Source organism: Strix aluco, chromosome 11 (assembly GCF_031877795.1).
Source record: "Strix aluco isolate bStrAlu1 chromosome 11, bStrAlu1.hap1, whole genome shotgun sequence".
Classification (NCBI taxonomy): Eukaryota; Metazoa; Chordata; class Aves; order Strigiformes; family Strigidae; genus Strix; species Strix aluco.
In genome coordinates this window covers 2,183,301-2,206,898 of record NC_133941.1, presented here as the reverse complement: position 1 = coordinate 2,206,898, position 23,598 = coordinate 2,183,301, and the positions used below count along the sequence as shown (strand labels likewise).

The 23,598-nt window shown below is 47.1% G+C and overlaps 1 protein-coding gene across 11 annotated transcripts in view; it reads left to right on the top strand.

Annotated features, from left to right (window-relative positions):
• The window catches only part of SLC41A3 (solute carrier family 41 member 3), a 39,599-nt gene extending 16,772 nt beyond the window's left edge, over positions 1–22,827 (top strand). For 7 of the 11 annotated variants that reach the window (XM_074835625.1, XM_074835627.1, XM_074835624.1 and 4 more), the window contains 9 exons: positions 8,850–8,957; positions 9,762–9,833; positions 10,638–10,782; positions 12,881–13,027; positions 15,642–15,786; positions 16,503–16,582; positions 18,413–18,547; positions 19,343–19,491; positions 21,931–22,827. In XM_074835625.1, coding sequence (XP_074691726.1) covers positions 8,850–8,957; positions 9,762–9,833; positions 10,638–10,782; positions 12,881–13,027; positions 15,642–15,786; positions 16,503–16,582; positions 18,413–18,547; positions 19,343–19,491; positions 21,931–22,116 — 1,167 coding nt within the window. In that variant the 3' untranslated portion in view covers positions 22,117–22,827. Of the gene's footprint in view, positions 1–1,961; positions 3,378–8,849; positions 8,958–9,761; positions 9,834–10,637; positions 10,783–12,880; positions 13,028–15,641; positions 15,787–16,502; positions 16,583–18,412; positions 18,548–19,342; positions 19,492–21,930 lie in introns of those variants that run through there. The other 4 variants (XM_074835632.1, XM_074835631.1, XM_074835634.1 and 1 more) reach the window with 4 other exon arrangements.
• The last annotated feature ends 771 nt before the right edge of the window (positions 22,828–23,598 follow it).

The following is a 23,598-nucleotide window of genomic DNA, read 5'->3' as shown; positions in this document are numbered from 1 at the left end:
CCAGGCACTCCCCATCTGCTTGCTCTCATTCTCTTCGCATAACCTCTCTTCCCTGCCCTTTCCTAAAGTGGGGAAGAGAGGAGCAAGGTAAGAAACAAAAATACACAGCCTGATCTGACAGAGAGCTAGCAGAGTCAGGAGTGAGAGAACCCCAGCAACTGGGGGTATGGTCCCTGAAAAGCATTGCCCACCCACGAGTCTAAGGAGTCAGAATAGTGATATCTGTTGCTAACACTGTCATGTTGTAAGAGTATTCACTGGTATCCGTGTCCCTTTGCGGGGATGATAAGGCACGTCTGAAACTGTGCTCTTTGGCACTTGTCATTTTTCTGTTCTTTTCTTGGCCTGTGGCAGTGGATGGAGGCCCTAGATCAGAGTTAGGGCCCACCAAAGAGGCTGGTTCTGCTTTGGCTTCTCCAGGACAATGCTAGCTGTTGGCTAGTTTGCAGTCATAGGGATACGACGTATTTGTGTGCAGAGAAGGGCAGCAGTGTGCCTCCCCAGGCTTTGCCATGATGAGTGGTGCAGCCATGAGATGTGGTTTGTGTTTTTTTTTCCCCAACTAGTTACAGTATTTTTCCCGCTGTTCAGCAACACGCTCTTTCTTCTTAAACCTGACGTGTCTCTTTGCAGACAAATATGGTATATCTCTTTGCCAGGAAAATATGATGTACCCCTTTGCTGACAAATATGGTGCGGATCTTTATCAGAGGCTCCTTAAATGCATAATAAAATGACCCAGTGTACACACGCAGGTCACCTGAACCAATTACTTTCTCTGCATTCTGATTCATCGGTTGAAAGCTTTTTATGGTGCTTGCTTAGAAACAGAGAGAGCTGAAGCGTGATAAACCCATAAACCCTGCCAGGCTGACGCTTTAGTACAGGATGTGTTGTTGCTGTGTTTTTTAATGGCATGTGAGTCATTTGGGCTTATTAAGATTTCCTTTACATTAATGTTTATGCCTATCAGCAATGCAGTTGGCAGATATAGTGGCATATGGAACCAGGTGTGCACATTATCAGACCTTTGAAAACTTGTGGTACCTGTACAGAAATTGTCCTTTATTTCCTTAAAGCTGCTGTGAGTTTCTAACCAGAACTGGGCCTTCATGCTGTCACTTCTCAGTTCCTGGCTGGTAGAAAGAGGTTGGGTCATGGGTGGTTATTACAGGATTTTTATTAACCTCCCTCTTCCAGCTATTGTGGGCTTTTTTTCCAGTTAGATTAGCTGAAGTGTGGTCCCTTGTTAGCTTTCAGCTAACTGGGCCGTTGTTAGGTGGAAGAACACCAAGCCAGCTGGGAGTGGAGAAGGCTTTGGGGGCTGTACCAAAATATAAACCTAGAAAACAGCAAAGGACAGAGTTTCCCATCTTTTCCACCCTGCCAAGCTTGCAAAGAGCTGCTGTGCCATCTCAGCCCATTAGGCTTCGTGCTTTGGTTTGCATGAATTCAGACCAAAAGAAACAGACCATCCCGAGGGCTGAGAGCTTCCTCGGTTCCATGTTTATCTGCAAGACAGACACATGTCTTGTTGTGTCCTACCCTGCCGATGCATTTAGCTTCAGGCTGGGAACTCTCACAAGGACAGAGTCCACAAGCCATTAATCTTTATGTCCCTCTGCAGAGAGTGTCAGGAAAGGGGTTGATTAGTACAAAAAGTGTAAGTAAGGCAATGCAATTTACACGTTTCTCAGTTCAGTTCAAATTCAAAGTTTATCTTTTGGTGCCTACCGCTGAATACTTGCTTTCGCTTGCTTGCCTTCGCTGTGGCACGGCTGGATCTGAACCTGTAGTCGAATACTGAAAAAACTCAGTTGCTAAGGTACTAAATCAATCCTTCCTATCCAAAATTGTGCTTTAAAAACTTTTTGATCCAATTAGTCTGCCCAAATTAATGATTAGAAAGGAGCACCAGCAGAATACCCTGACTCCCTTCCCTGCATGCATGACTTTGAGCTGAAGTCTTTACAGAGCAGGATACAAATTCTTTGGCCGTATGTGGTTATGATGCTCTGGTTCTTGACCTTGTGTCAGCTGTTTGGCTACGGAGACTCCGGGGTGAGACCCCATCTCTTAAAGACGGTCTCTTCCTGGGAGAATGCAGGAGCAGTGTGTTTCTCTTTAGGACAGGAAGGGAGACCAGCTCACAGCATGCCATGGAAACGTTCACCCTTTCTCTCCCTTGCCTGTGGAGTAGTGAGATTATGGAGCTACCTTAAATAAGCTCTGGCTATGACTCTTATCTTGGCCTTTGCAAACTAGCAGAAAGTTGAAGTGATGACAGCAGATAAGGGTGTTCGCTTTTGAAGCTTATTGGCTGGTTCTCTGCATTATTTTTTTTCCCCTGAAAGCCAGTCATTCAGAGGTATAGCTGGCATAGACGGATCGTTACATCCCACGGAGGGGACAGGAGGGGCCAGGGTCTAGAAAGGCAGATCTTCTCTCACCAGCTGGCTTAGCTGTGTCACTGTCCTGGGGATGAGACCTGCGTCATATCGTCAGCCGTGAGAAATGTGGACTCATGTTTTCGTTGACCTTTCTTCACCTTGAAGGAGAGCAAAACGGATCCTGGTTGTTAACTCCCCACCTCCTCGGCCTTGGGACAGTGAGAAAAGTTCAACGTTGCTTATGGTGGGAGTGAGGGAACTGGGGCCAGTTCACAGCAGGCTTACATATTAAACCATCGTATCAAAGGCGAGCCGCAGTCTGACAAGAAATGTAACCTGAGGAGAAAGGACACTAGTGCGTTTGAGCACGCTGAGGGATTCTTGCATGACCTGTCACTCTTTCAGTGCTGTAGCCTGAGCAGGTCTTACTGGTTTTTACCGAGGTGGTGGGAGCTGAATGGGGTGTGGGCTCGTTTCTATTCGTCCACAGACATCTCCACAATCTTCTTTTCTCTTTTTTAATTCCCCCCTGGATACAAATTGGAGAAGTTGTGTCCGTCAAGTTTGCTGCCACGTGGGCTCAACCCAGCTGAATCAATTTTGGAGGATACCCTTGCTGCAACCCTCTGGACGCGCTCCTAGGAGGAGAAGAAGCTAAAGCAATTTAGCATCATTGCTGTAGTTTGACAAAAAACATTCTTTTGACTTCGAAGAGAGCTACCAGGAGGATCTGTGTGATGTCCTGATCTCCACCCATTTGCCCTGCTGAGCATGGGGTAACAGTGTTTGATCATGGTGGTCACCCAGTTACAGCTGGAACTGTGCTTCCATGGCAAGAAGCTGAGAGGTTTCACCTGCAAGTTAACCAGGTCAGCCAGCGGATTTCTCCCAGAGACTTCATTCTCCATTGCCTCCCAGATTTTCGTGCCGTTCCTTCTGGCTGGCTTGGGCATGGTAGCTGCTGGCCTCTTGATGGATGTTGTTCAAGTAGGTATATGTGGTTAGGCAACTTTGTAGTGAGAGGGTGGGCTAATTCACTGACCCTGAGGATTTGTGTGGTTTTGTTTTTAATGAGTGTGGTCCTAGCAGCCAGTCAGCAGGTTGGCTGTAGGCTTTTCCTGTGCTAGCGAGACACTATCCATCTTTAGAGCAGTACCTGGGCTCCTTGTAAAGTGGGCTAGTGGCTTTCAGACAGGCTGCCTGACACTGTGCATGAGACTGGGAGCTCCCTTCACTGTATCTGGCTAAGCACTTCGGTGATGACTGCTGTGAAGCGACTGGGATCAGACTGAGGCATGTTCCCCTATTGCATGATATTATTTCTTTCCTTCAGAAATTGCTGATAAGGAGATCTAGGTCAGGGTTGTTATTAACTACCTGTCTCACAGGCAAGTTTATGCTTTCCATTCTTTGCAAACAACCTAATGTAATCTTTGGTCTAGAAGGCATTTAGATACTGTGATGAGAGGCATGCCGGCAGAAAAAGATTAGCATTGCCTACAAACTGAGTGCTTCTTGGCCAGATTCTGAGGTGGGTGTAAATTTGGAATCACTTCCACTGACTTGCAAGGAGTGCTGCTGGATTTACACCACTGTGCCCACAACCAGAATCTATCCCATCTGTCTTTCTTTTGTACAGTGGCACAAATAGAAATGCAAAATTTGATCTAGTTTGGGCATCTCATGCCAGTGGATTTACAAATCAAAAGGCTGGCAGAGTTTCCCAAGGATATATCCTGCACTCTGAGCTCACAGGAGTACATTGGATTCTCTGGCATTAGTATCACAGCAGGAGCTAAATATGGATACTTGAGTGTTTGGAAAGACAATACCTTGCTGTTTTTTTCTTGCATTGGAAGAAACAAAGAAGGCAGAGAAGTTGAATTAAAGGGAATATGAGGAATATCAAAGAAGAGTTAACTGGAGTGGCACATGCTGTTGTTACGCTGTGTTTGTTGTCTCCACCTTGTGCTGTGCTTAAGCACAGACCTGTCTTGCAGCATTACAGAAGTTCTCAAACTACCCAAGATGTTACGTTAATAGTTAGCAGTTATCTCAGAGAAGGATAAAGACATAGTACATACCCACTCCATACCATTGGTAGGTGAATAGGTCTTTGTCTAAAAGAAATCAAACACGCTTGCTAAGAATTGGGCTCTGTTCAAAAATGTAATTATCCAAACTGATGGACAACATAAGCCATGTATACCTACATTGCATGTGTTACTTAAACACCAGAGTGCGGTCTACTTTGTGTATTTGTTCTAGACTCTTAGAAACGGGGTCGTGCCTGAAGTACAATAATAGGAAGTGTATTTTTTGGTAAAGGTGTTTCCAGCTATGTTGAAATAGAAGCCATCAGTCAGTGAGTTCAGCTCCCAGAGGAAGTTTAGTGCATTGAGAGTCACAACTGGCAAAGGAGAGATGTTAGTGAGGTAAGCTGCTGTGGTATCAACAACCCCATATTTACAAGCAAAACCAGTAGCTGGGAAAATCCAGAGTTTTTAGCCTTTAAAGGTTTGGATTATTCTTCTGTGCCTTTTTGTCTTTGAACTGCTTACTTTCAGCTTTTCTTCCTGCAAGAAACTCACTGTCCTGTCCAACTAAAAGCTGAGACTAAGTTTGTGTGCTTAAGGCCAGGTACCATAAGACTCATCTTGGTAATCGTGAGGGCTCGTGCTACTGAAACTACAGGTTTTCCTAATCCAGGAGTCTGATTTGCCTATTTTTCAGGGGATGGTCTGGCTGGGGAATGCTTTACCCTATTTGCTATCACTGCAAAACATTCTTAGGAAACTCCGTGCCTGCCTTTGACAGGGAGATATATGGGCAACTCGAGGATGGTATCTAGAGCATACATGTGAGTGTGATGGTGCTGCCCTTGTTTTGTTACATACAAAATATCTTGAAATAATGTGGTTCTGTGCTGGGAGTCCAGCTGGGTCTCTTGTTTGCAGGGCTGATGTTGTAAAGAGAACAAAGTGGAAATTGCCTGTTTGTGTCCTATCAAACTTTCCAGGATTTTAGCAGTTTCTGGCCTGTCCTGGGCTGAAACCAAGAACTGTTCATGTTACTGTTTAAAAAAAAAAAAAAAATCAGCAAGAGAGATTTGTGTAGCCTGGTTGACTACAAGGCTCAAACCTGGGTCTCTCCTACTGTAATAAAAGGATGCTCAAAGAAGTAGCTATTTGCCATTTTTCTCTTCTTGGTTGTGCAGATGATGCAGCTCCGTACAGGGCTGGTAGTGTGGCACAGGTCTTCTCTTGCTGGACATTTCCACCTCTGCTCCAGTGATCCTTGGCCAGCTGGTCGATCTGGATTCCGGGCTGGCTGGCATTGGAGACCTTGCAGGGCCCTGCCAGGGTTTGGCCCACTCTTTTACAGTAAGGTGGAGAATCAGATTGAAGGTGGGCGATCAGATTTCAAACCAGAGAATTCAGGAGCAAAGCTTCCCTTTCATTCTCCCCTTCCACACCACTGCAGTGGGACACAGGCCAAATAAAAGTCATAGACAAAAGATAGCCCTGTCCTTTGTTGATAAAAGCCCCTGAGATGATTAGCATTGAAAATTTAGGAGTTTGGATTAGCCTGCATTTTATAGTCCAGGATCTTTTGATCTTTCTGTTGACTTGTTCAGGGCAATGGAAAACCCCTGAGGTTTCTTAGCTGCTGCTGTGGGAGGATGGATGCCCTGGAGAGGTAACAGGACGTGGTTGGGACTGTGAGGACGGTGTAAGGAGGGACAGCGGGGCTAGACTGCAGCTGAGACTGTCTCAGTACATCATAGCCCCTCTTCCCCTTTAGGACCCCATGAGCAGATCCAGCTGGCACAGTGACCAGCTGCAGCGGATCACGGGGTAACCAGGTTTCTTCAGAGCTGAGCTTTAGGGCTGTAACTCCATTATGGGGACGTGAAGGAGGAAAAAGTCTCTTTCTGGCTCAGTATCCCTCTGGGGGGTTTGCAATGCTGTTCTGTTCCTTCTAGGCCAGTTTTCATCTCGAAGGACAGAGATGCTTCCTAGACTTAATCCAGTTGTCTTCATTCAGGCAGCTCCTCGCCTGCACGGCTCTAACCTGCCACATTCACCTGGTCCGCCAAGGTGATGCCATGTGGATCATCTGTTTCTTCTGTATTTCTGCAGTCTGTAACACCGTGGAGTCCTGGCTACGGTGGTATAAATCATTATGAATCTGTCCTTAGGCTCTTGGTGAGTCACTAATGAGACTCAAATGGAGGCAATTAACTCAGCTTTTTTTATTAGTACAGTTGTGTGATTCTTTATTAATTGTTCAAAGCCTTTCATTGTAATTATATGTAAGACAGAGTCGCAAAAAGTCATACCTCATATGCTGAAACTACTGTTATGATGGCTCGAGACCTGCAAAATTCATCATGAACACAAGGATTGGAGCTTACATTGATATAACAAAGTCATATTTCCCAAAGGTGACATACACAGAAGATACGGTTGAGTTCTTCTGTTGCTTTTTATTTATATGTCTTTTTATGTGCAAAATATGGAAGGTCTTACATATGAATGTCTGCACGCCTGTGTATTTTAAATGGTTGGGGGTTTTTACATTATGACTATGAAGTCTGTTTTTTCTCCTCTTTCTTTTGAAGGTGTCAGAGATGAGTTTGGATCTATGTTCTTAATTAAAGAGAGAGGGGGATTTGAATCTTTATAAAGGGATGTCCGCCCCTAGATTTCTCAGGTATTTCAGTTCCACGTTAACAAATTCAAACAAAATTGTAGTGTGTCAAATAAGGTGACTATTCTGCTATTATCTGTTATTTATTCAGCAGTAACTTACCTTTAACATTTTGAAACATGCCTGTTTCCAGGTCACCACTGCCAGGAAATGTGCCTTTTTGTATTGATGGTAATATTTTGCCTGTTACCTGCACCTCTGAGGGGTGTCTTGCATCATGTGCTCAGCCCCACTTTCACTCATCCTGGCTCAGAAGGGAGCTGTGAGGGCTCCCCAGCAGACAGCCACACTGCTGGCTTCCCACAGCCTCCCAACACCAAGCTGTTACAGCCTGTCTGTATTTCCCAACGGGCTGAATGTGTCGACATTTACTGAGTCTCTTCAACCTCCTGGATTTTCAGGTTTCTCGAATCCCAGTGGATGTGGGGAAGGTGGGCAGGGGTCTGTTGTTCATTTTGTCCTTTAGTGCCAGAATTTGTGGCCCTCATACAATACTAGCCAGTGACAAGTTAGAATTCATGAACAAGTTGATCCTTCACGTGATGTATAGCTAAACTATGAATATTTTTGCCACAGGATGGCATGTGCCTTGAAGGGGGGAGATTGGATGAGTACCTGAAAGAGAAATCCTTTGAGCAGTGGTAAGCGTGCAGAAAAACCCTGCCAGCTCAGTACCCCAGGGCAGATAGTGGTAGGCTGGAAAATGCACAGGAGAATTAGCCCGTCTACTTGTCATACTTGTCACACCTGAATTTGACTCCTGGTAGAGGTAAGGATAGGTTAGATGGACGTTTGATCTGACTCATTGCAGCTACTCTTTTTTTTTCTTGTATTCTGCTCTTAGATGTTGGGCTAGTCGTTTTTTCTTCACGGTGAGCTGCTCCGTTTTGTGATTTCATCCTCTCTGGCTACAGTGGGACTTTGCCAATATCCTTCAGTGCTCAGGGGGTGAATGAATTATGTTCCAAGGCGCTGTATGGTAGATAAATTAGAGAAGATGTGTTAATCAACAACGTTTCTTAAGGTTTCAGATAATTTCGAGTGTTGCAGCTGATTCAACAGCTTTGTACAGTTCAACTTCAGAGGAGCAATGATAATCAAGATATTGGCCCAGCAGTTCAGGCTTATGGGATCTCTTAATTCAAAATCCTTTTTCCAGCTGTGCTGGGAGCATTCTTGGTAACAGGAAGATTTAGGAACTGCCCGTGGAGGAGAGATACAAAATCTCCTTCCCTTCCACCACCAGTCTTAGATGCTTAGTTAGGAGTTTGGTAAAAAAAGACAGACACAACTTTTTGTTGTTAGATCATTTCCAGATCTTTGTGTTTATTCTTACGAGTCTGGACAGCAATAGGCGTTCCTGTGTCTAGTGTCAGTACAAAGGATGGAGAGCGTGCTGTATTTCATTTGGCTTGTGAACCCTAATTATTTTTCATGTTGTTCTTGGCTAATGCTAAAGGCACATTTTAATTTGTGGCTTTCCAAAATCTTCTGCTGCCCTCAGGAAGAGGGTTCCTTCCCTGTTAGGATAGTGCTTAGCTGTGCGTGAGATCAGAAGGAATATTGCAAGCTCAAAATTGCTTCCTTCACTCCCAAAATGCAACCAGCCCCGGGCAGCATCTGCCCCATGTGCATAGCAGACACCTGTAGAGCAGGTGGTGGTGGGGGAGCTCACTCCCTTTTGAAGCAACAGCACTGGACTGGTCAGCATCACAAACTGAGGACATTGCCTTTGTTTTCTTCCAGCACTGGGATGTGTTTCGGACAATTACAGAAGTTTTTATCCTGGTTCCTGCCTTGGTTGGCCTGAAGGGTAATCTTGAGATGACGCTGGCATCCAGGCTCTCCACTGCTGTGAGTGTTAACAAGGTGGTGGGGGGGGGGATTAGCAGGAGACATCAGGAGATTCTGCTTTTATATAACCACGCTGTGTGTATGAGACATGCCCTTTTCTGCTAAGTAGAAACTAGGGGTGTATGAGTGTTAAAATAACGTGTTTGCCCTCATTTTGTAACTGGAACAGAGAATTTCCATCTGTGCTTTGAAGGTGAATTAATCCCTGGGTGGCCAGTTACTGATATTTTGGGCCCTGTGACACACGAAGGAGACAAAGCCAGGGCTCCACAGCTGTCAGCTTCGGTGTTGGATTGCTTTTCTGCAGTTATTGATCCTTGAGACACCCAGGGCTTCCCAGCAATCCTACCTGTGGGGGAACAGACCGAGACTTCTTGGGACCTGCAGTAGCTTTTGCTACTCTGGATTTGATTTCTCCTATCTCCCTAAGCAGTTTTGTTTATTTTGGACTGTTTGTATTGCATGTCTTGGGAGAAATCGGAGCTTAACAGAGCAATTTAGGGGAAATGAAAGAGGAAAAATGGTTTAATTTGTTCAGCTTTTGGTCTGTGCAGGATGTGGTGGAAGTGCCCACTCCACCTTTAGCTGGGTGCCCTGTGGTGCCTCTGATACCCCTGGGACACTGGGCTGGATGTGATGGAGATGTGTCAGGAAGGAAGTGCAGGGAAGGCTGGGAGATGCTGACCTTTGCTCATGCCTCTCTGGCTTTAGCAGCTGCTTTCCCACAGGGACCAGGTGAAACTGCATTCAGCAGCCACCTGTGCCACAGGAACACATTTTTAGGGTGTCTCTCTTGGCTCCTAGGCTAACACCGGACAGATGGATGATGCCCAGAAGCAATGGAAAATGGCGACCTGCAATTTAGCCCTCATCCAGGTGAGTCCCTTCAGCTGGGAGAGGAAAAAGGCCCTTTTCTCTTGCTGTGCTGCAGCCCAACAGCATCTGTTCCCAGCACTGCTGAATCCCAAGCTGTTGATTTCAAGCAGGTATTCTCAACAGAGCCAAGCAGAGCCCAGGACTTGACCTCCAATAAAGCTCTGTGTGGCCCCAGAGCTTGTAGTTTAGCTGCAAAACACATCTAGACATTCATTCCCTTTGTGGACAAACTGAAATAATGAAAAAATCTTTTGCAGGGGGAGCTGCAGCACAATCCCTGTTTCACAACAGTCCCTAGATAAAGCCTGTTGTTCGCTGGCAACGTTTGGGAATCAGCCTTGGGCAGGAGGGGAGAGATGGGAGAAATGTGCCTCTTGTAGCTTTTTCTGCTTGTTAAAATCCAGCAACCAACCTAGAGGTTGCACATGGCAAGGCCACAGGGGTTGCAACATGTGTCTCCCTGCTTTCCCTTATCTCCTTCCACAGCTTTTAGCTTGCTAGGAGTGCTGTGTTGATGGGGAGCCCGTTTTTCTGTTGACCAGGGCTATTCCTTTTCTGATGGACTCAGTGTCCTTTGCTGAAATGTTATCTGCCCTTTGCAGGCCTCCAAAGTTTTTCTCCAAACTTTGTTAGAATTTTTTTTTTTTTTAACTTAGTGGAGCCTTACAGGGATGCTGCTTAAATACATAAGCAATCAGCATCTCTGCAAGGCTTAGCTGTGTGGAAATGCTGCAGTTGCATGGAGCCAGGACTGCCGGGGAGCAGATGCGGATGGTTGCTCACCAGCTGCCTTCTGGTCCCCAGGTCCAGGCCACCGTGGTAGGACTTCTGGCTGCTGTTGCTGCTGTGATCCTAGGAGCCATCTCCAAGGGCTCTGTGGAGCTGAGCCAGGCTGCCGTGCTGTGTGCCAGCAGCGTCACCACAGCCTTCATCGCTGCTCTTTCTCTTGGTGAGTCGTTTTGGTTCATCAGATCAAACGTGCAGTGCTCAGGTGCGGAAAAAACTGTCTCTTCTGCCAGGGAGGCCCAACTGACGTCCTTTTGGCCTGGCACAGGGGGGAGGGATGCAGGAAGCCTTAGTTCTATGTCTGTGGCTTTCACCCCTGCTGCATCCTGCCTGTGCTGCTCTTCTCCCTGGATCTGTTCACTGGGCTCTTGGCACCCGCAGCAGCGATCAAAATGTCCCATTTCACCTGAGGTGTGAAAAATGCCCCGTGCTCTGTGTGGGTGCGCACACACCACACCCCCCCACACTTCCTCCGTGTGTCTTAGGTGACATGTTGCCATCTGCACCGGCCGTTTCCTAGGCGAGAATGAACTAAAGCCATGCACAAAGCAGGGTATTGAGAGTCTGTTAGCACAGACCACGCTTGGGGTGGACTTGGGTCACCCAATACCCCGTGGAAGATTGTGGCCAGCCCCTGTGGCTTGCCTGCTGTGAGCTCTGAGCCAGGCAGGCCCCTCCTGGCTCTTCCCCTTGCAAGGGAAATGTGCTGGGGTGGACGGGAGGAGCGGCTCTGTCGCCTGAAGATGATCAGTTTGTAGGTTTGCCATATGAGGGCAGCACGACACCCTGAATAAAGGGAGCTGGCAGAGTTGGATACAGCAAGTTTTCTAAATAAAAGAGACAAGTTACAGCAAGTGCGTATCCTGAAGCTGGAGTCAAAGGGTGATTGTAGATGCCTTTGATGAAAAACATGGGATGAGGCAGTTGTTAAGAGAAAAACAGCAGTCCAGCTTTCATTAAACTCTTCCCCTCCGTCTCCCTGCTCGGTGTGATACAGAGAGGCTTTGCTGCTGTATCATCACAGGCTTTCAGCTAGCATTAGTTTCTTCCCTGGACGTGGCCACAGGCAGCCTGTGTGTGGGTGTGCACGATGGAAGCTGCTATTTTTATGACCAGGGAGGGAAGCAGCATGAACTGTGCTATGGGGAGGGGAGCGTCGGTGTCTGGGAGGGCTTTTGTGTGAGGCTGTGTGTCTGTGTAAGGGATGTTGTATCAGGGAAGGGGCACAAGTGGCATTTCTTAGGGGAGAGCTGATGCTCCTGTGCACGCTCAGCTTTGGTGGGCCTGTCCAAACAGGCACAGAGAGGTGGTGAGCTGGAGGGAACCACCATTTGTCAGGCTTCCTTTGGGGCGTCCTGTCAGCCACAGAAGGGCTTTGCAGAGATGTCGTGTGTCTTGTCTCAAGGCTACTCTTGCCTGTCACACCGCAGTGGAAGCTGGCCAGGCAGGGTTTATTCCAGGTGGCCCTTCCACAGGCCTGTGAGAGATATGATGGCTGAGGGATTCCCACATGTTCATCAGGGTTTGTGCTCATTAACTTACCTGGGCAAGCAAAACTTCCCTCCTCTCCAACAGTGCTGAAAAGCAGCTGAATTTTCCAGGTGCAGCACAGAGGACAGGGGAAGAGAGGTGATGTGGGCCACCTCCATAACCCCTTGGCTCTGGAGCTGCTCACAGCATCAACGTCCACCCAGTGCAGATTAAAGCACCCCAAAGACTCTGGGACATGAGGGGTCGGTCGGATGGCTGGGCCGAAAGGCTAATTCAGGCTACTGTAAGGAAGCTCGTCGCTCCTTAGTGGTTCAAACTCAAAGAAATTTTGGTCTAATATGGAAAATATCTTTGTGCTGTGGAATCCAGAGCAGGGGATGGCACCAGGAGGCTGCCGCATGCCTGCTGTGTGCTTATCTATGACTGTGCTTCGTGCCTGGTCCTGTGTCAAGGCAGCAAAGATTAGGCTGCTCAGGAGGGGAGCTTCTACATTTGGGCCGCCTGCTGATATCTCCTTTGATCCCTGGAATTTGCTCGTGTGCCTGTGAGCCTTTGGTGCAGTTCATAAGGGCAGAGTCATGCCCTTCAGGTTGGTGAAAGCAAGAGGACAAATTCCTGGGGATGTCCAATCTCCAGCTGCGTGGTACCGCTACAGGCAATCTGCTGCTTGCTTTTCCCAGAGTCCGCATCCCTCTGGGAAACAGAGCAGCAGCTCTGGGGTGAAACTCAGCAGGATGCATTCTCTGATGCCTGCTTTGTGTCTTCTCTAGGTCTGGTGATGATTGGCGTGATTATCGGAGCAAGGAAAGTTGGGATCAATCCAGACAATGTCGCCACACCCATAGCAGCAAGCCTCGGAGACTTGATAACCCTTTCCCTGCTGGCAGGAATCAGCAGTACACTCTTCAAATACATAGGTACAGTGTTTAGCAGGGATTTGCAGCTCAGCAAGAGAGGGGTGAATCCTTCTGAAATTCTTACAGGGTGCTTACCTATTTCTGGGACGTTTCAGAATGGAGGCTGCCATGCCACTGGGGTAGAAAAATAACCGAAGAGGCTTTTCCCAGGCTCTCTTCTAGTAGCAAACTGGAAGGCAGAGCCTAAGAAACACAACTGGGATTTGTCAAAGAAATGACCAACGTGTATTGCATAGCCTTAGAACAGACGGTTGACATATGTGACTCTGACTCTGTTCCTGCATCTGTCGCTAGCCAAGCATAGCTACTTTCTGTGCATGGGTAATAGCAGGTCCTTCCTCACAAAGTAATTTCAGGGTTTTGGCAGCTGTAAAATATTCTTGATCTTCACACGTGGAGAGTGGTGGATGAACAAGGTATTATCAAATTGGAGGGAGGGAGGCAGTGCTGCATTGGTTTGTGCTCACAGGACTCTGAGCAGGAACTGTGGCTGTGGGGTTACTGTGCTGCTGGTTGGCAAAGACTTGGGCACCTGTTGACACTGAAAAGCTCAAAACATGCAGCAACGCAGTGATAGATACCTGACTTCTGCTTGGAAAGTGCTAGGCTATTTAACATGAGCCTAACTTAGAACGAAAGAGGAAAATAAAAAGATCCAGCAAACTCAGTACCATTTGAAACCCAAACTGCTGCTTTCAGACTGTGAGCAGAAGCAGTGAGGCAGCTGTTCTCAGTTTGCATAACTTGTCCCACATGCCAGCAAGTGCAGGAGTGAAGGAGACCACATTGCAGGGAGAGGCCCACGAATTGCTCCCGTCCAGTCCTCCTTCAGCTTCAGAGGTGCGTTTTTTTAATAGGCTTTTTCCATGACGCCACCACACCTGCCTCTGTAAAGCTACTTTGTCTTTCAGTTGCTACGCCTCTGATAATATCTCCTGGGGAACACATGGCGGAACATGATAACCTCTGTGGTTGTGACCAGAGAGCATTTGTGATGTTGTCGGAGTAGTTTAAATAGCTTCTTGAGGTGGAAAATACTCAGGCACATAGACACCTAGACATTGGGAGCATTAAGTGAGGCAGGTAGGAGGAAAGCACTGTTCATGGTGGTTGAATAAATCCATTTCCCTCCCCAGTGTGTAGTAAGGGACAGGTCATGCTGTGACAACTTCTGGGTCCTACCAAAATGTATCCTTCAAAAATACCAGTGATTCTGTAAAGTTTGGAGCATTATGTGCTATCTGATGCAGCACCATCTCCTTCTGCAGAATACCCTTTTGGCAATGAAGATTTTCAATTTTTAAAAAAATCAACCCCGGTCCTTCCCAGTCCTGCGTAATGGAGATACAAACTTTGCCAAAGGGTTTCAGCTTGCTTATGGGCTGTATGTGAGAGAATGTGGCAGAACTGGAATGTGGAGCCTGAAGTCCATTCATCCTACCAGGAGTCTTTCTGTTGGCTTTGATAAGGTTTGAGAGACTCCAGTGCCCCGTGTCTGCATTATTTAAGAAGGAATTAATTGCTGGAAAAGACAAGGGGTGGGTGTAGGAGGTCCAGTACAGCACCTAAGTCTCTCATACAACCCCTCTGTCCTAAATGACTCCAGGTGGTAAAACACTGACAAAACAGCAGCTATTTACACCCAGAAGCAGTTGCATTTCAGTGCTGACTAAAGCCCCGCATAAAGAGTGCACCTCTGTGTAAGAGCCCTTGATTCATGGAAGATATCATCACATCAGTGAGATCTCACCCAGGTAGCCCAAGGCCCTGGCAGTGTCATTGTGAAAAATGCACACTTTGAGCCTGCTTCATCCCCCAGATTACCTGCAAAGTCTGCCTTACAACCCGCTGGCTTTGGCCCCAGCACAGAGACCAGATGGAGAGCTTTGTTGAAGAAGCATTTTTATATCAAAAGGGTTGGCATCATCCCCATTGCTTGAAGGTGTTTCTCATGCTTCTGAGTCATGTTTATTTTCTTTTAGTGCTGCACATCTACTTATTTTTTAATTCCTTTGCTTCTAAAGGTCACTTCAAGGCTATGCCCCTACCAAATGGAAAAAGCACCTAATGGAAACACATGTAAGCTAGCACAAAAGAAACCCTGGATCTTAACTGGCTTAACTGTGCAAGAGAGCATTTCTTCCTATAGAGCAGACCAGCTGCTCAGCAATTCTGCTCGCTTGCCACCAAAAGTACCTATTACTTCTTGTTTTAGGTGAAGGCATGAGGTGTCTGTCGTGTGATACAGCTTGCACACAGGAGTTTCCCCCTTGTCCTGCTGTTTGATTTGTACCCCGAAGCCAGAAATTTTGTAACTTTTTGTCTTGCTTAGTTGGAGATGGAATTGGAGACTTGCTCATCTTCAAATATAACTTGCTTTGAATCCTGCTGATTTTCAAACAACATCCTCTAGCAGTGAGTTTCAGGGATTAATTATGGATTTCTGTGGTGGAAGTGAGGTGGTTGTGTAGGGAGTATCTTGGTTCATGTGATTTTTCTGCTAACGTAACTCGGTTGGAGAGCCCTGCTGCCTTTCCTCCAGACTTTGTGCAATATGATTTTGGCAACCTGTGAAGCCATGGGCATTTAATTCAAGTTTTCTTTTCCTTGCCAGATATGAAATACCTTTCTCCTCTGATCTGTGCTGTCTTCATTGTCATGATCCCTCTCTGGGTTGCTATCGCCAAGCAAAGTCCTTCCCTTGCCGAAGTCCTGAAATCTGGATGGCAGCCGGTCATTGTTGCCATGAGCATCAGCAGGTAAATGGAGGAGCTGCTCCTGAGCCCACACCTGTGTGCACACTGCAGAGAGACCCTGTGCTCGTTAGAAAGCCATCAAAAATAAAACTGGAAAGGACAGCAGAAAGGTGTTGGTCCAGTGCTTCTCAGCCATTGGAGGCCCTCCAACAGGCTGTGAGGTAGCAGATAAGGAGCCCCCAGATGACTGGAAAAAGCAAGTCATTGTTTTAAGTCTCACCTGCACATCCACGCACCTTATGGGTGCAAGCCAGGAAACCGAAAAGGGAATGATGACCATCACAAATAGCCAGACTTCAACCTCATTTTCATCCAGCTGTAAAGACAGAAGACTGCTGAATATAGAGCCAGGTGGTTCATTCCCCTAGTGCTACATCTTTCAGACCCAGTTGAGATCTGGGAGAGAATTAAAAAAACCTGCTAAGACCAGTATAAAAGTGTAGCAAAATTTTTGGAGAGGATGATAAAACTTCCCTGGCTACCATCAGTTTTGCTTAAGGGTAGGCAAGGAGGTCTTCCTGATCTCATTGTGCCGTTAAGAAAAACTGTAAGGCTATCTATTGGTGAAAACTGAGCTGTAAAAGGGGTAAATGGTGAATAGTCCAGCCCCAGCGATGGGGAAGAAGCAGTAATTCATCTCAGTGTGGGATTTTCACAGCATAGGAATTACCCTGGGAAGAGAGATTGATCCACCCTCATTGCCTGTCCTTTTTTAACAGCATTGGTGGGCTCATCTTGGACAAAACTGTAACTGACCCAAACTTTGAAGGCATGGCAGTTTTCACACCTGTGATTAATGGTAGGTTGGGCAGGGGGGGTGTTATGCATGCTTTTATTTACACCTCCCCCTCCTCCCCAAGGTGTCCACTGTTGTCCCTATACAGAGGTCTGTGCTCAAGTCCCTGCTCCCATCACAAGTGGAAGGGAAGTTACTGGTCCCTATTACATCCCTACTTACTCATATCTTGAAGTGCCTCTGGAGCAAAATAGGCAGGGCTGGAAAATACTGACAGAGCTGTGGGAAAGGTTAATGGCATCTGATGGTTGTCTCGGAGCTACATTGACACCTTGACTTTCATAACATCAAACCTACTAAGGATGTCACAACAAATCCATTTTCCCTGTCTCTCTCCACTCAGTAATTTGAGCTGTGCAATCATCCCCTATACAGATTGTTGATAAAGATTAATATATTAAGATTATATATGTGTATGTATATATAAAAGATTATATATAGGGATTTTAATACATATATTAATATCTTTTGTGTGTATATTTATATTTGTTTGAAGCCTCACAGTACTTTTGTACACATACCAGCACAAACTGCTGGGGATTCTGGCATCACTGAGGTTATTTTTCTGCTATTGTAATGTTCTTGCAGGCCAGGCCCGTTCCAGGGGACACCCACGTTCCTCGGGCAGGCTTGGCTTCGTGCCACCCTCAAAGCACGGTGTCCTCTTGCAGTGTCACAGGGTGTCACCCAGCTGTAACCTTACTGGATCTGCATAAAGACAGCCACCTTGCTGACAAACTCTTTCCAGCATGGTTAGCCAAAGAGCCTGATTAGGAAAGTACAGTCAACAGCAATTTAGTTGAACAGTGATTGACCCAGACGTCGCGCTCTGGGGGCGGGTGACCTGTCTGGCAGAGCTGGTGGCAGAGTTACACACCGCTCCATGTCTTTGCACAGGTAGCTCTTCACTTCCCACGTGCAGGGGAGTCCTGCAAAGTGTGGCAGTGCACGATTCAGAAAGCTCCCATCTTGAGCTGTGTTGAGCTGGTCTTAGTATTTTCACTTTGATTTTGCTCTGGCAAATCTCACATTTAATGATGGAGCATTTCCTTCTTCAGGGAAGGGAAAACATATAGGATCTGGCTTGTCGTTATCTTTTCTGTGGCATTTCTACCCTGCAAATACTCAGGGGGGTGGAGGTTTGCTCCATTCTGTGGCATTTCTACCTTGCAAGTACTCAGGGGCGTGGAGGTTTGCTCCATAGATCATCAACCCTCTATTTTCTGCTGGAAAACGTAGCTGCTTTTTCATGTTTGCTAGAATTAATCAGTCTGGAAGGAATTAATTTCCTTTTAATTACCTAACCTATTCGGGCTCTGATTCATTTTCATATGATTCCTTCTCATTTAACAAGTGTCTTAGGTGCCTTCAGACAGACATATAATCACTCTCTGTGATGTTTGTTGTCTTTTAAACAATAATGGCTGTCTGGGTGAGTAAATCCAAGAAGTGGCTGTGAGCAGCATCTGTCATTGCCTGCGCTGCTTTCCCCAGGTGTTGCTCACAGACTGCGTCAAACCAGGTGCAATTACATCATCTTCAGAGGCCACGTGGCACTTACAGCCGGTGCTGGGAAGCGAGGGAAAATGTTTCCAATAAAGCAGTCAGGAGGAGACGATCACTGGAGCCTTCCTGATTTTTAAGAGCTGTTCCTGCCAAGTGAATAGTGCAGCATCACCATGACATGTGGGATCAGGTTTTCTTTTTCTCTCACTGCTGCTCTCTGAGCTTGTAAGTGAATGCAGATCGACTCACCTTGGGCTAGGTTTTAGACTGATGTTTAAAAAGTGCAGTGAGGGTGGTTTACAGGTTTACTGTGTTTTGTCCTCACAGGCGTTGGAGGGAATCTGGTCGCCATCCAGGCCAGCCGTATTTCCACATTCCTGCACTTCTGGAGCATGCCTGGAGTTTTGCCATACAAGATGAGGCAGAGTTGGCCCAACCCCTGCACCACATTCTTCTCATCAGGTAGACCTTGAACCCTAGGTGTCCATGTCCCAAGGCCTCTCATCAGAGAGAGCTCCTTTATCAAGCCTGGTTGGCGAAGGACTAGGTGGGTTTCAGAGGCAGAATTTCCCCTTACAGGGAAGATACACAGATTGGAGAGAAAGCATCTTTGCAGTGGGCAGCTTGAAAAAAAAAAAAAAGCGTGTGGTATATTTGCTCACTGGCGTGAGAAGAAACAGGCCTTCAGGGAGCACTAAAGAAAGTAATTGAAAAAGAATCTCAAATATGATCTAATAGAAAGTAATTTTAACCATGGCCAGCCTAGAGCCATCACCTGTGGACAGAGGGGTGAATAGAGCATAACCTTGCTGAAAACCAGTAATTCCTCCACCTTCAGTAATGGATAAACATCAGTAAAACTGGATTTGGGTCGGTTGTCTTTTTCTATTGCAGGTTCCTCTTAATTTCTCCTGCTAGGTTGGGAGTTACTGCTAAAACAAACTAAAAACTGGGAAAGTGGGTTGCAGCAAGGCAGAGCTGAAGCAGTGGGAGGTAGAGAGTGGCTGAGAGGAGTGTTTGGAAGGAGTGGATGAGCGTGGAGCACGTCTTTGGCACATAGTTTCAGTGCTAGACAAAGCTGCTGGGCTGGTACTGCAGATGCTCCAGATTGCTGCGTGATCTAGAAAAGGCATTAGCAATGTGGTTGGTGGGAGGGGACAGCCCCAAGTCTATGCATTAAAATACACAGCTGCCTCCTGTCCTTCCCGCCCCGTCTGCAGCCCCTGTCATCGCTGTTTCTGTCTCTGTCCTCTGCAGAGGTGAATTCCAAGTCAGCTCGAGTCCTGTTCCTCCTGGTTATCCCAGGGCACCTCGTGTTCCTCTACACCATCCATCTGCTGCAGGGAGGCCACACGTCTCTGTCCTTCACCTTTGTGATGCTCTATCTGACTGCTGCTTTGCTGCAGGTAAACCCCAAACTCTCATCCAAAAGGAACCTCTCAGATACTATGAAAACAAAGCAGCTTCCAGGCTAAGAAGGAGTCACGGTAAAACTTCCAACAGCGGCCCACGTTTCCAATCGTTTCCAGTGTGCTTCCTACCAAGCATCATGTATTTTCTGTGGATCCAGTCATACTTCACCCAAATTGCCAGGGTCTGGTTTCCCACGTGAGCACAACTGCCCTTAAGGGTGAGTGAGGGTTCAGAGGGGAGATGAGGTTATCATCATCTGCTGAGCTGCAGTGAATGTGCAGAGACACACTTAGCAAGGAGGTACCTCTTGCTGGAGGTGGTACCTTGTTTTACCATGTCTACTCCTTGAGTCTCTAAGCCCTAAGTGTTTCTAGACAGCCACTGGTCATCCCCATAAGGGACAAGTGAGAGGCCGTGAACAGGTTTCCCCACTCATTTTGGAAACTGTTTTCACGTATCACGGTGAAGACCTAGGGATGCCTCTGGGCAGGGCCGTATGGCTCAAAAGAAAAGGGCAAACCCAGGCCTGAGAAGTTCATCTTCAGACATAAAAGTTCTGGGTAGGCAGTGGGTGCTTCATCCAGTTTGCTCTGCCTATTCCCTGTCACTGCTTTGCCTGCCCTGTAAACTTTGTCATCTCTCTCAGAAACGCCCATGGCTGTTGCTTGAACTCACAGACACTTTGGCTTCACTTGCCCTTTTAAATCCGTGGCTCGTTAATTTGCAGGGTGAGGTAGCTGACTTCTCGCTTTGCCTTACAAGCAGCCTCGTGTCTGTGGGTGAATTCCTTGCATGTGTAAACAATCAGTTTTTCTTGACCTTTGCACAACCCTAAGCCCAGCAGCACAGCCATAGTTGTAAAGGAAAAATATTTATTCTTCTCTTTATGCATCGAGGTAACTCCTCAACTAGAGCCAAGCATGAAAATACGCGGAATAAATGACAGTGTAAAGAGTAGAATCCCAGCAACGCCACTGACCCTGAAAGATTCCCATGGAGGCCAGTGGAGGAGAATATGCTCAGCCTGGTTCTTTCTTCCCATCCATTATACTTTATAAAGGAAGACAGAAAGAAAGTAAGGGGAAACCTTGGGTCAGCTGGAGGAAGCCCAGAGGGAAAGATCAGAGGCTTAGAAAACATGACCTCAGAGGAATGATTGAGTGGACTGGGGTTAGCTAGTCCAAAGAAGAGAGGCTTGAGAAAAATCTGGTTAACAGCCTTTAAACTACCAAGTTTCTGTAGGGAGGGACAGAATAACATTTTCTCTGTGGTCACTCGGGATGAAACATGAAATCACGGGTTTCAAATGCAAAAAGGCAGATTTATGTTAGACCTCAGGAAAAACAAGAACAGAAAAAAAAAAAAAAGGCAAGCCATGGGACTGATTGCTTAGAGTGTGGCATCTCCATCTTTGAAGATTGTTTAGCACAGGTTAAACAAACAACCGTCAGGAAAGATAGACACGTTTGATCCTGTATTGAGACAGAGGAGTGGTCTGGATAAGACTCTCTTCCATCCAGCTTTAATTTCTGTTATTCTGTTATTTAATTTGCTTTCCCCATCTCTCCTCCTCCCTCTCCCCCAACCCAGCCTGCAGTTTTCACCTTTAGAAACGCCGCTTCTGGCTTTGGTTCCTGTTGTGCTGCAGTCTCCCATGAAGGGACCACAGATGTAGGGTGCAAACTCTCTCCCTTCTTATTTCAATTAACTAGACAGTCTTTAATCTTTAACCGAAGTATTTTTTTCCTCCATCTGTTTATCAGAATTGGGAATGAAATAGGAATTAAAAGAAATCACAACAAAGATTTTGAAACTGTTGAGATGAAAAAAAAAAAAGAAATTATTTTCTTTTTTTAATGTGTCAGTGCTGCTTGGGATAACTTTGATGTAAAAACTGCCTCAAACTCCAGTTGTCCACTGAGACTTTTAGGAAAAACAAAGTAGACATGATCTGAATTTCTAATGGAAAAAAGAAGGATTAAGAGAAAATAATCTGGCTACAAACTTATCCTTGGGGGCTGCCTGCGTATTCATAGCAGCCTGCTTTCTGGTGGAGTGAATGCGAGCTCTCCCACTCAGGGCATGGGAAGTGGGAACCATACCTTTGGGGAGATGCTTTTGGTGTGGCCAGACTCCCAGTTTGGCCCACGTGATGCTGGTGAGCGGTTAAAGCGTGGCCCCCACGCTTGTGGCTGGTGGTAAGGGGCTGTGGCACCGCAGGTGACGCCAGGCAGTGCAGTGCCTGAGGGTTTGAGCCAGCTATGCCCAGCCCAGCTCCATCCTGCAGAGAAACGGTGCTTCTCCGGGGAGGGTGTTACCTCTTAGTTTCTGGGAGCTTGGCCGTGGCCACCTCGTTTTGGCTGTGAGTTGAGGGAGGCTGTGTGTGACCACCTTGCTGCCTCACAGCAGGGCCTCTCTCGCCTCTCTCTCAGGTGGGAATCCTGCTCTACGTGGCTGACTTAATTGTGCACCTGATGTGGAGGAAGGCACTGGATCCAGATAATTTCTCCATCCCCTACCTCACCGCCCTGGGAGATCTCCTGGGCACCGGCTTCCTCGCTGTCTGTTTCCGCCTGGTTTGGCTCGTCCACGGCGCAGACATGAACTTGGGGAACTGAGAGACCACGTGCTGCTCCGCATCACTCGTGCGACACGGTGCTTTCCTCTCAGACAGCGGGGTACTTGGTGACAAGCGCTGGGTCACCCGGCCGCGCTGGGCCTCCCCCGACACCGCATCTCTCCTCCCCATCGTGCCTTACAGCTGGGCTCGCCCGCCCTGAGGAATCGGCACCCGTAGACTTGTGCCCTCCCAAGTGAGCAAGCCGGTTTGAAGCAGCACCTGCTGCTCATACCTTCACCCAGCAAACGAGGCGTTAAGGAGCATTTGGGCCATTTGTAAAGGAATGAGCGTTTTGATCAGGTCCCTACCACCCCGCTCCAAAGCCTGCCGAGGTCACTGCATCCCATCCTGCAAAGGGGACAGCGCAACCTCTCCATCAGACTCTGACTTTGCACCAAGGGAAATTCTTTTTTTGCCCCCCGTTTTCTCTCCCATCACATCACTGGAGGAGGAGAGCAATCAGGTCTTTAAACGTGTCTCTTCTCTGTCACTCAGACGCTTGGGATCTGACGCAGCGAGTTCCTCCGCGGGAGGTTATTGAGGGATTCCCCCTACCTGCCCTGGCAGCGGCACTGTTGTCAGACCATCAAGCTGCATTGATTGCATTTTGGGGGTGGGAAGGTTTCTTTTTACGGTTTATGAAATGTCCAGTAGTTAAAATGTTTATAGAAACACACACACACAAATAAAGTGGTTAAAAAAAAAAAAAGTAACGATGTGGATTTGGGGGTTGTTTTTTCTTCACAGAATCATCTAGGTTGGAAAAGACCTTGAAGATCATCTAGTCCAACCGTTAAAACCATCACCTAATCCAACCATTTCTTGCTGTGACTCTGCCTGTGTTTGGTTCAAACTCATCAGGTAGAACTTCTCGCTTGCTTCTTTCTCATCCAGTCAGGGTTGGACAACACCATTTTAACAGGGCTTCAGGAAAATCAGTTTCCTAACGAAGAGCAGCCTTTTGCAGCCCGTGTGTTTCAGGTTGCAGTTAAAGCCTGTTCCCTTTCCCACAGTCGCCATCCACTCGTTAACAATTGCTCTGTGATGAGTCTAGAATCTGTGTGTGTGTGTAAGGACCGTGTTGGGCTGGGGGAGGGTTTGGCAAATGACTCCTTAGGTCCTTGCTCCGGGGCGGCTATCTTGTGCTGCCAGGAACATGTCAGGGAGGCTCGTGGGGCTCCAAGCGGCCACTTCTCACTGAACCCAAAGAAGCTCAAGAGTCAAGAGTTGAGGACACGAATCAAACCTTTGAAAAACGCCCCTAGGCCTCAATTTTAATAATAATCTGCCTTTGTTTGTGTTGGAGGAGGGAAAGGGGGAGGTCAAGTCCCAGAGCCTGCTGGCAGACAGATGCCTTGTTCAAGGACCTGCCAGCTCTTAAACACTTAAATCTGAGCTGTGTTGGGTGTCTACTGACCTCGGGTGTTTCTTTGCTCCCCGTGCTGCTCTGATCTCCTAGAGCTGCTGCAAAGCTGAGGCC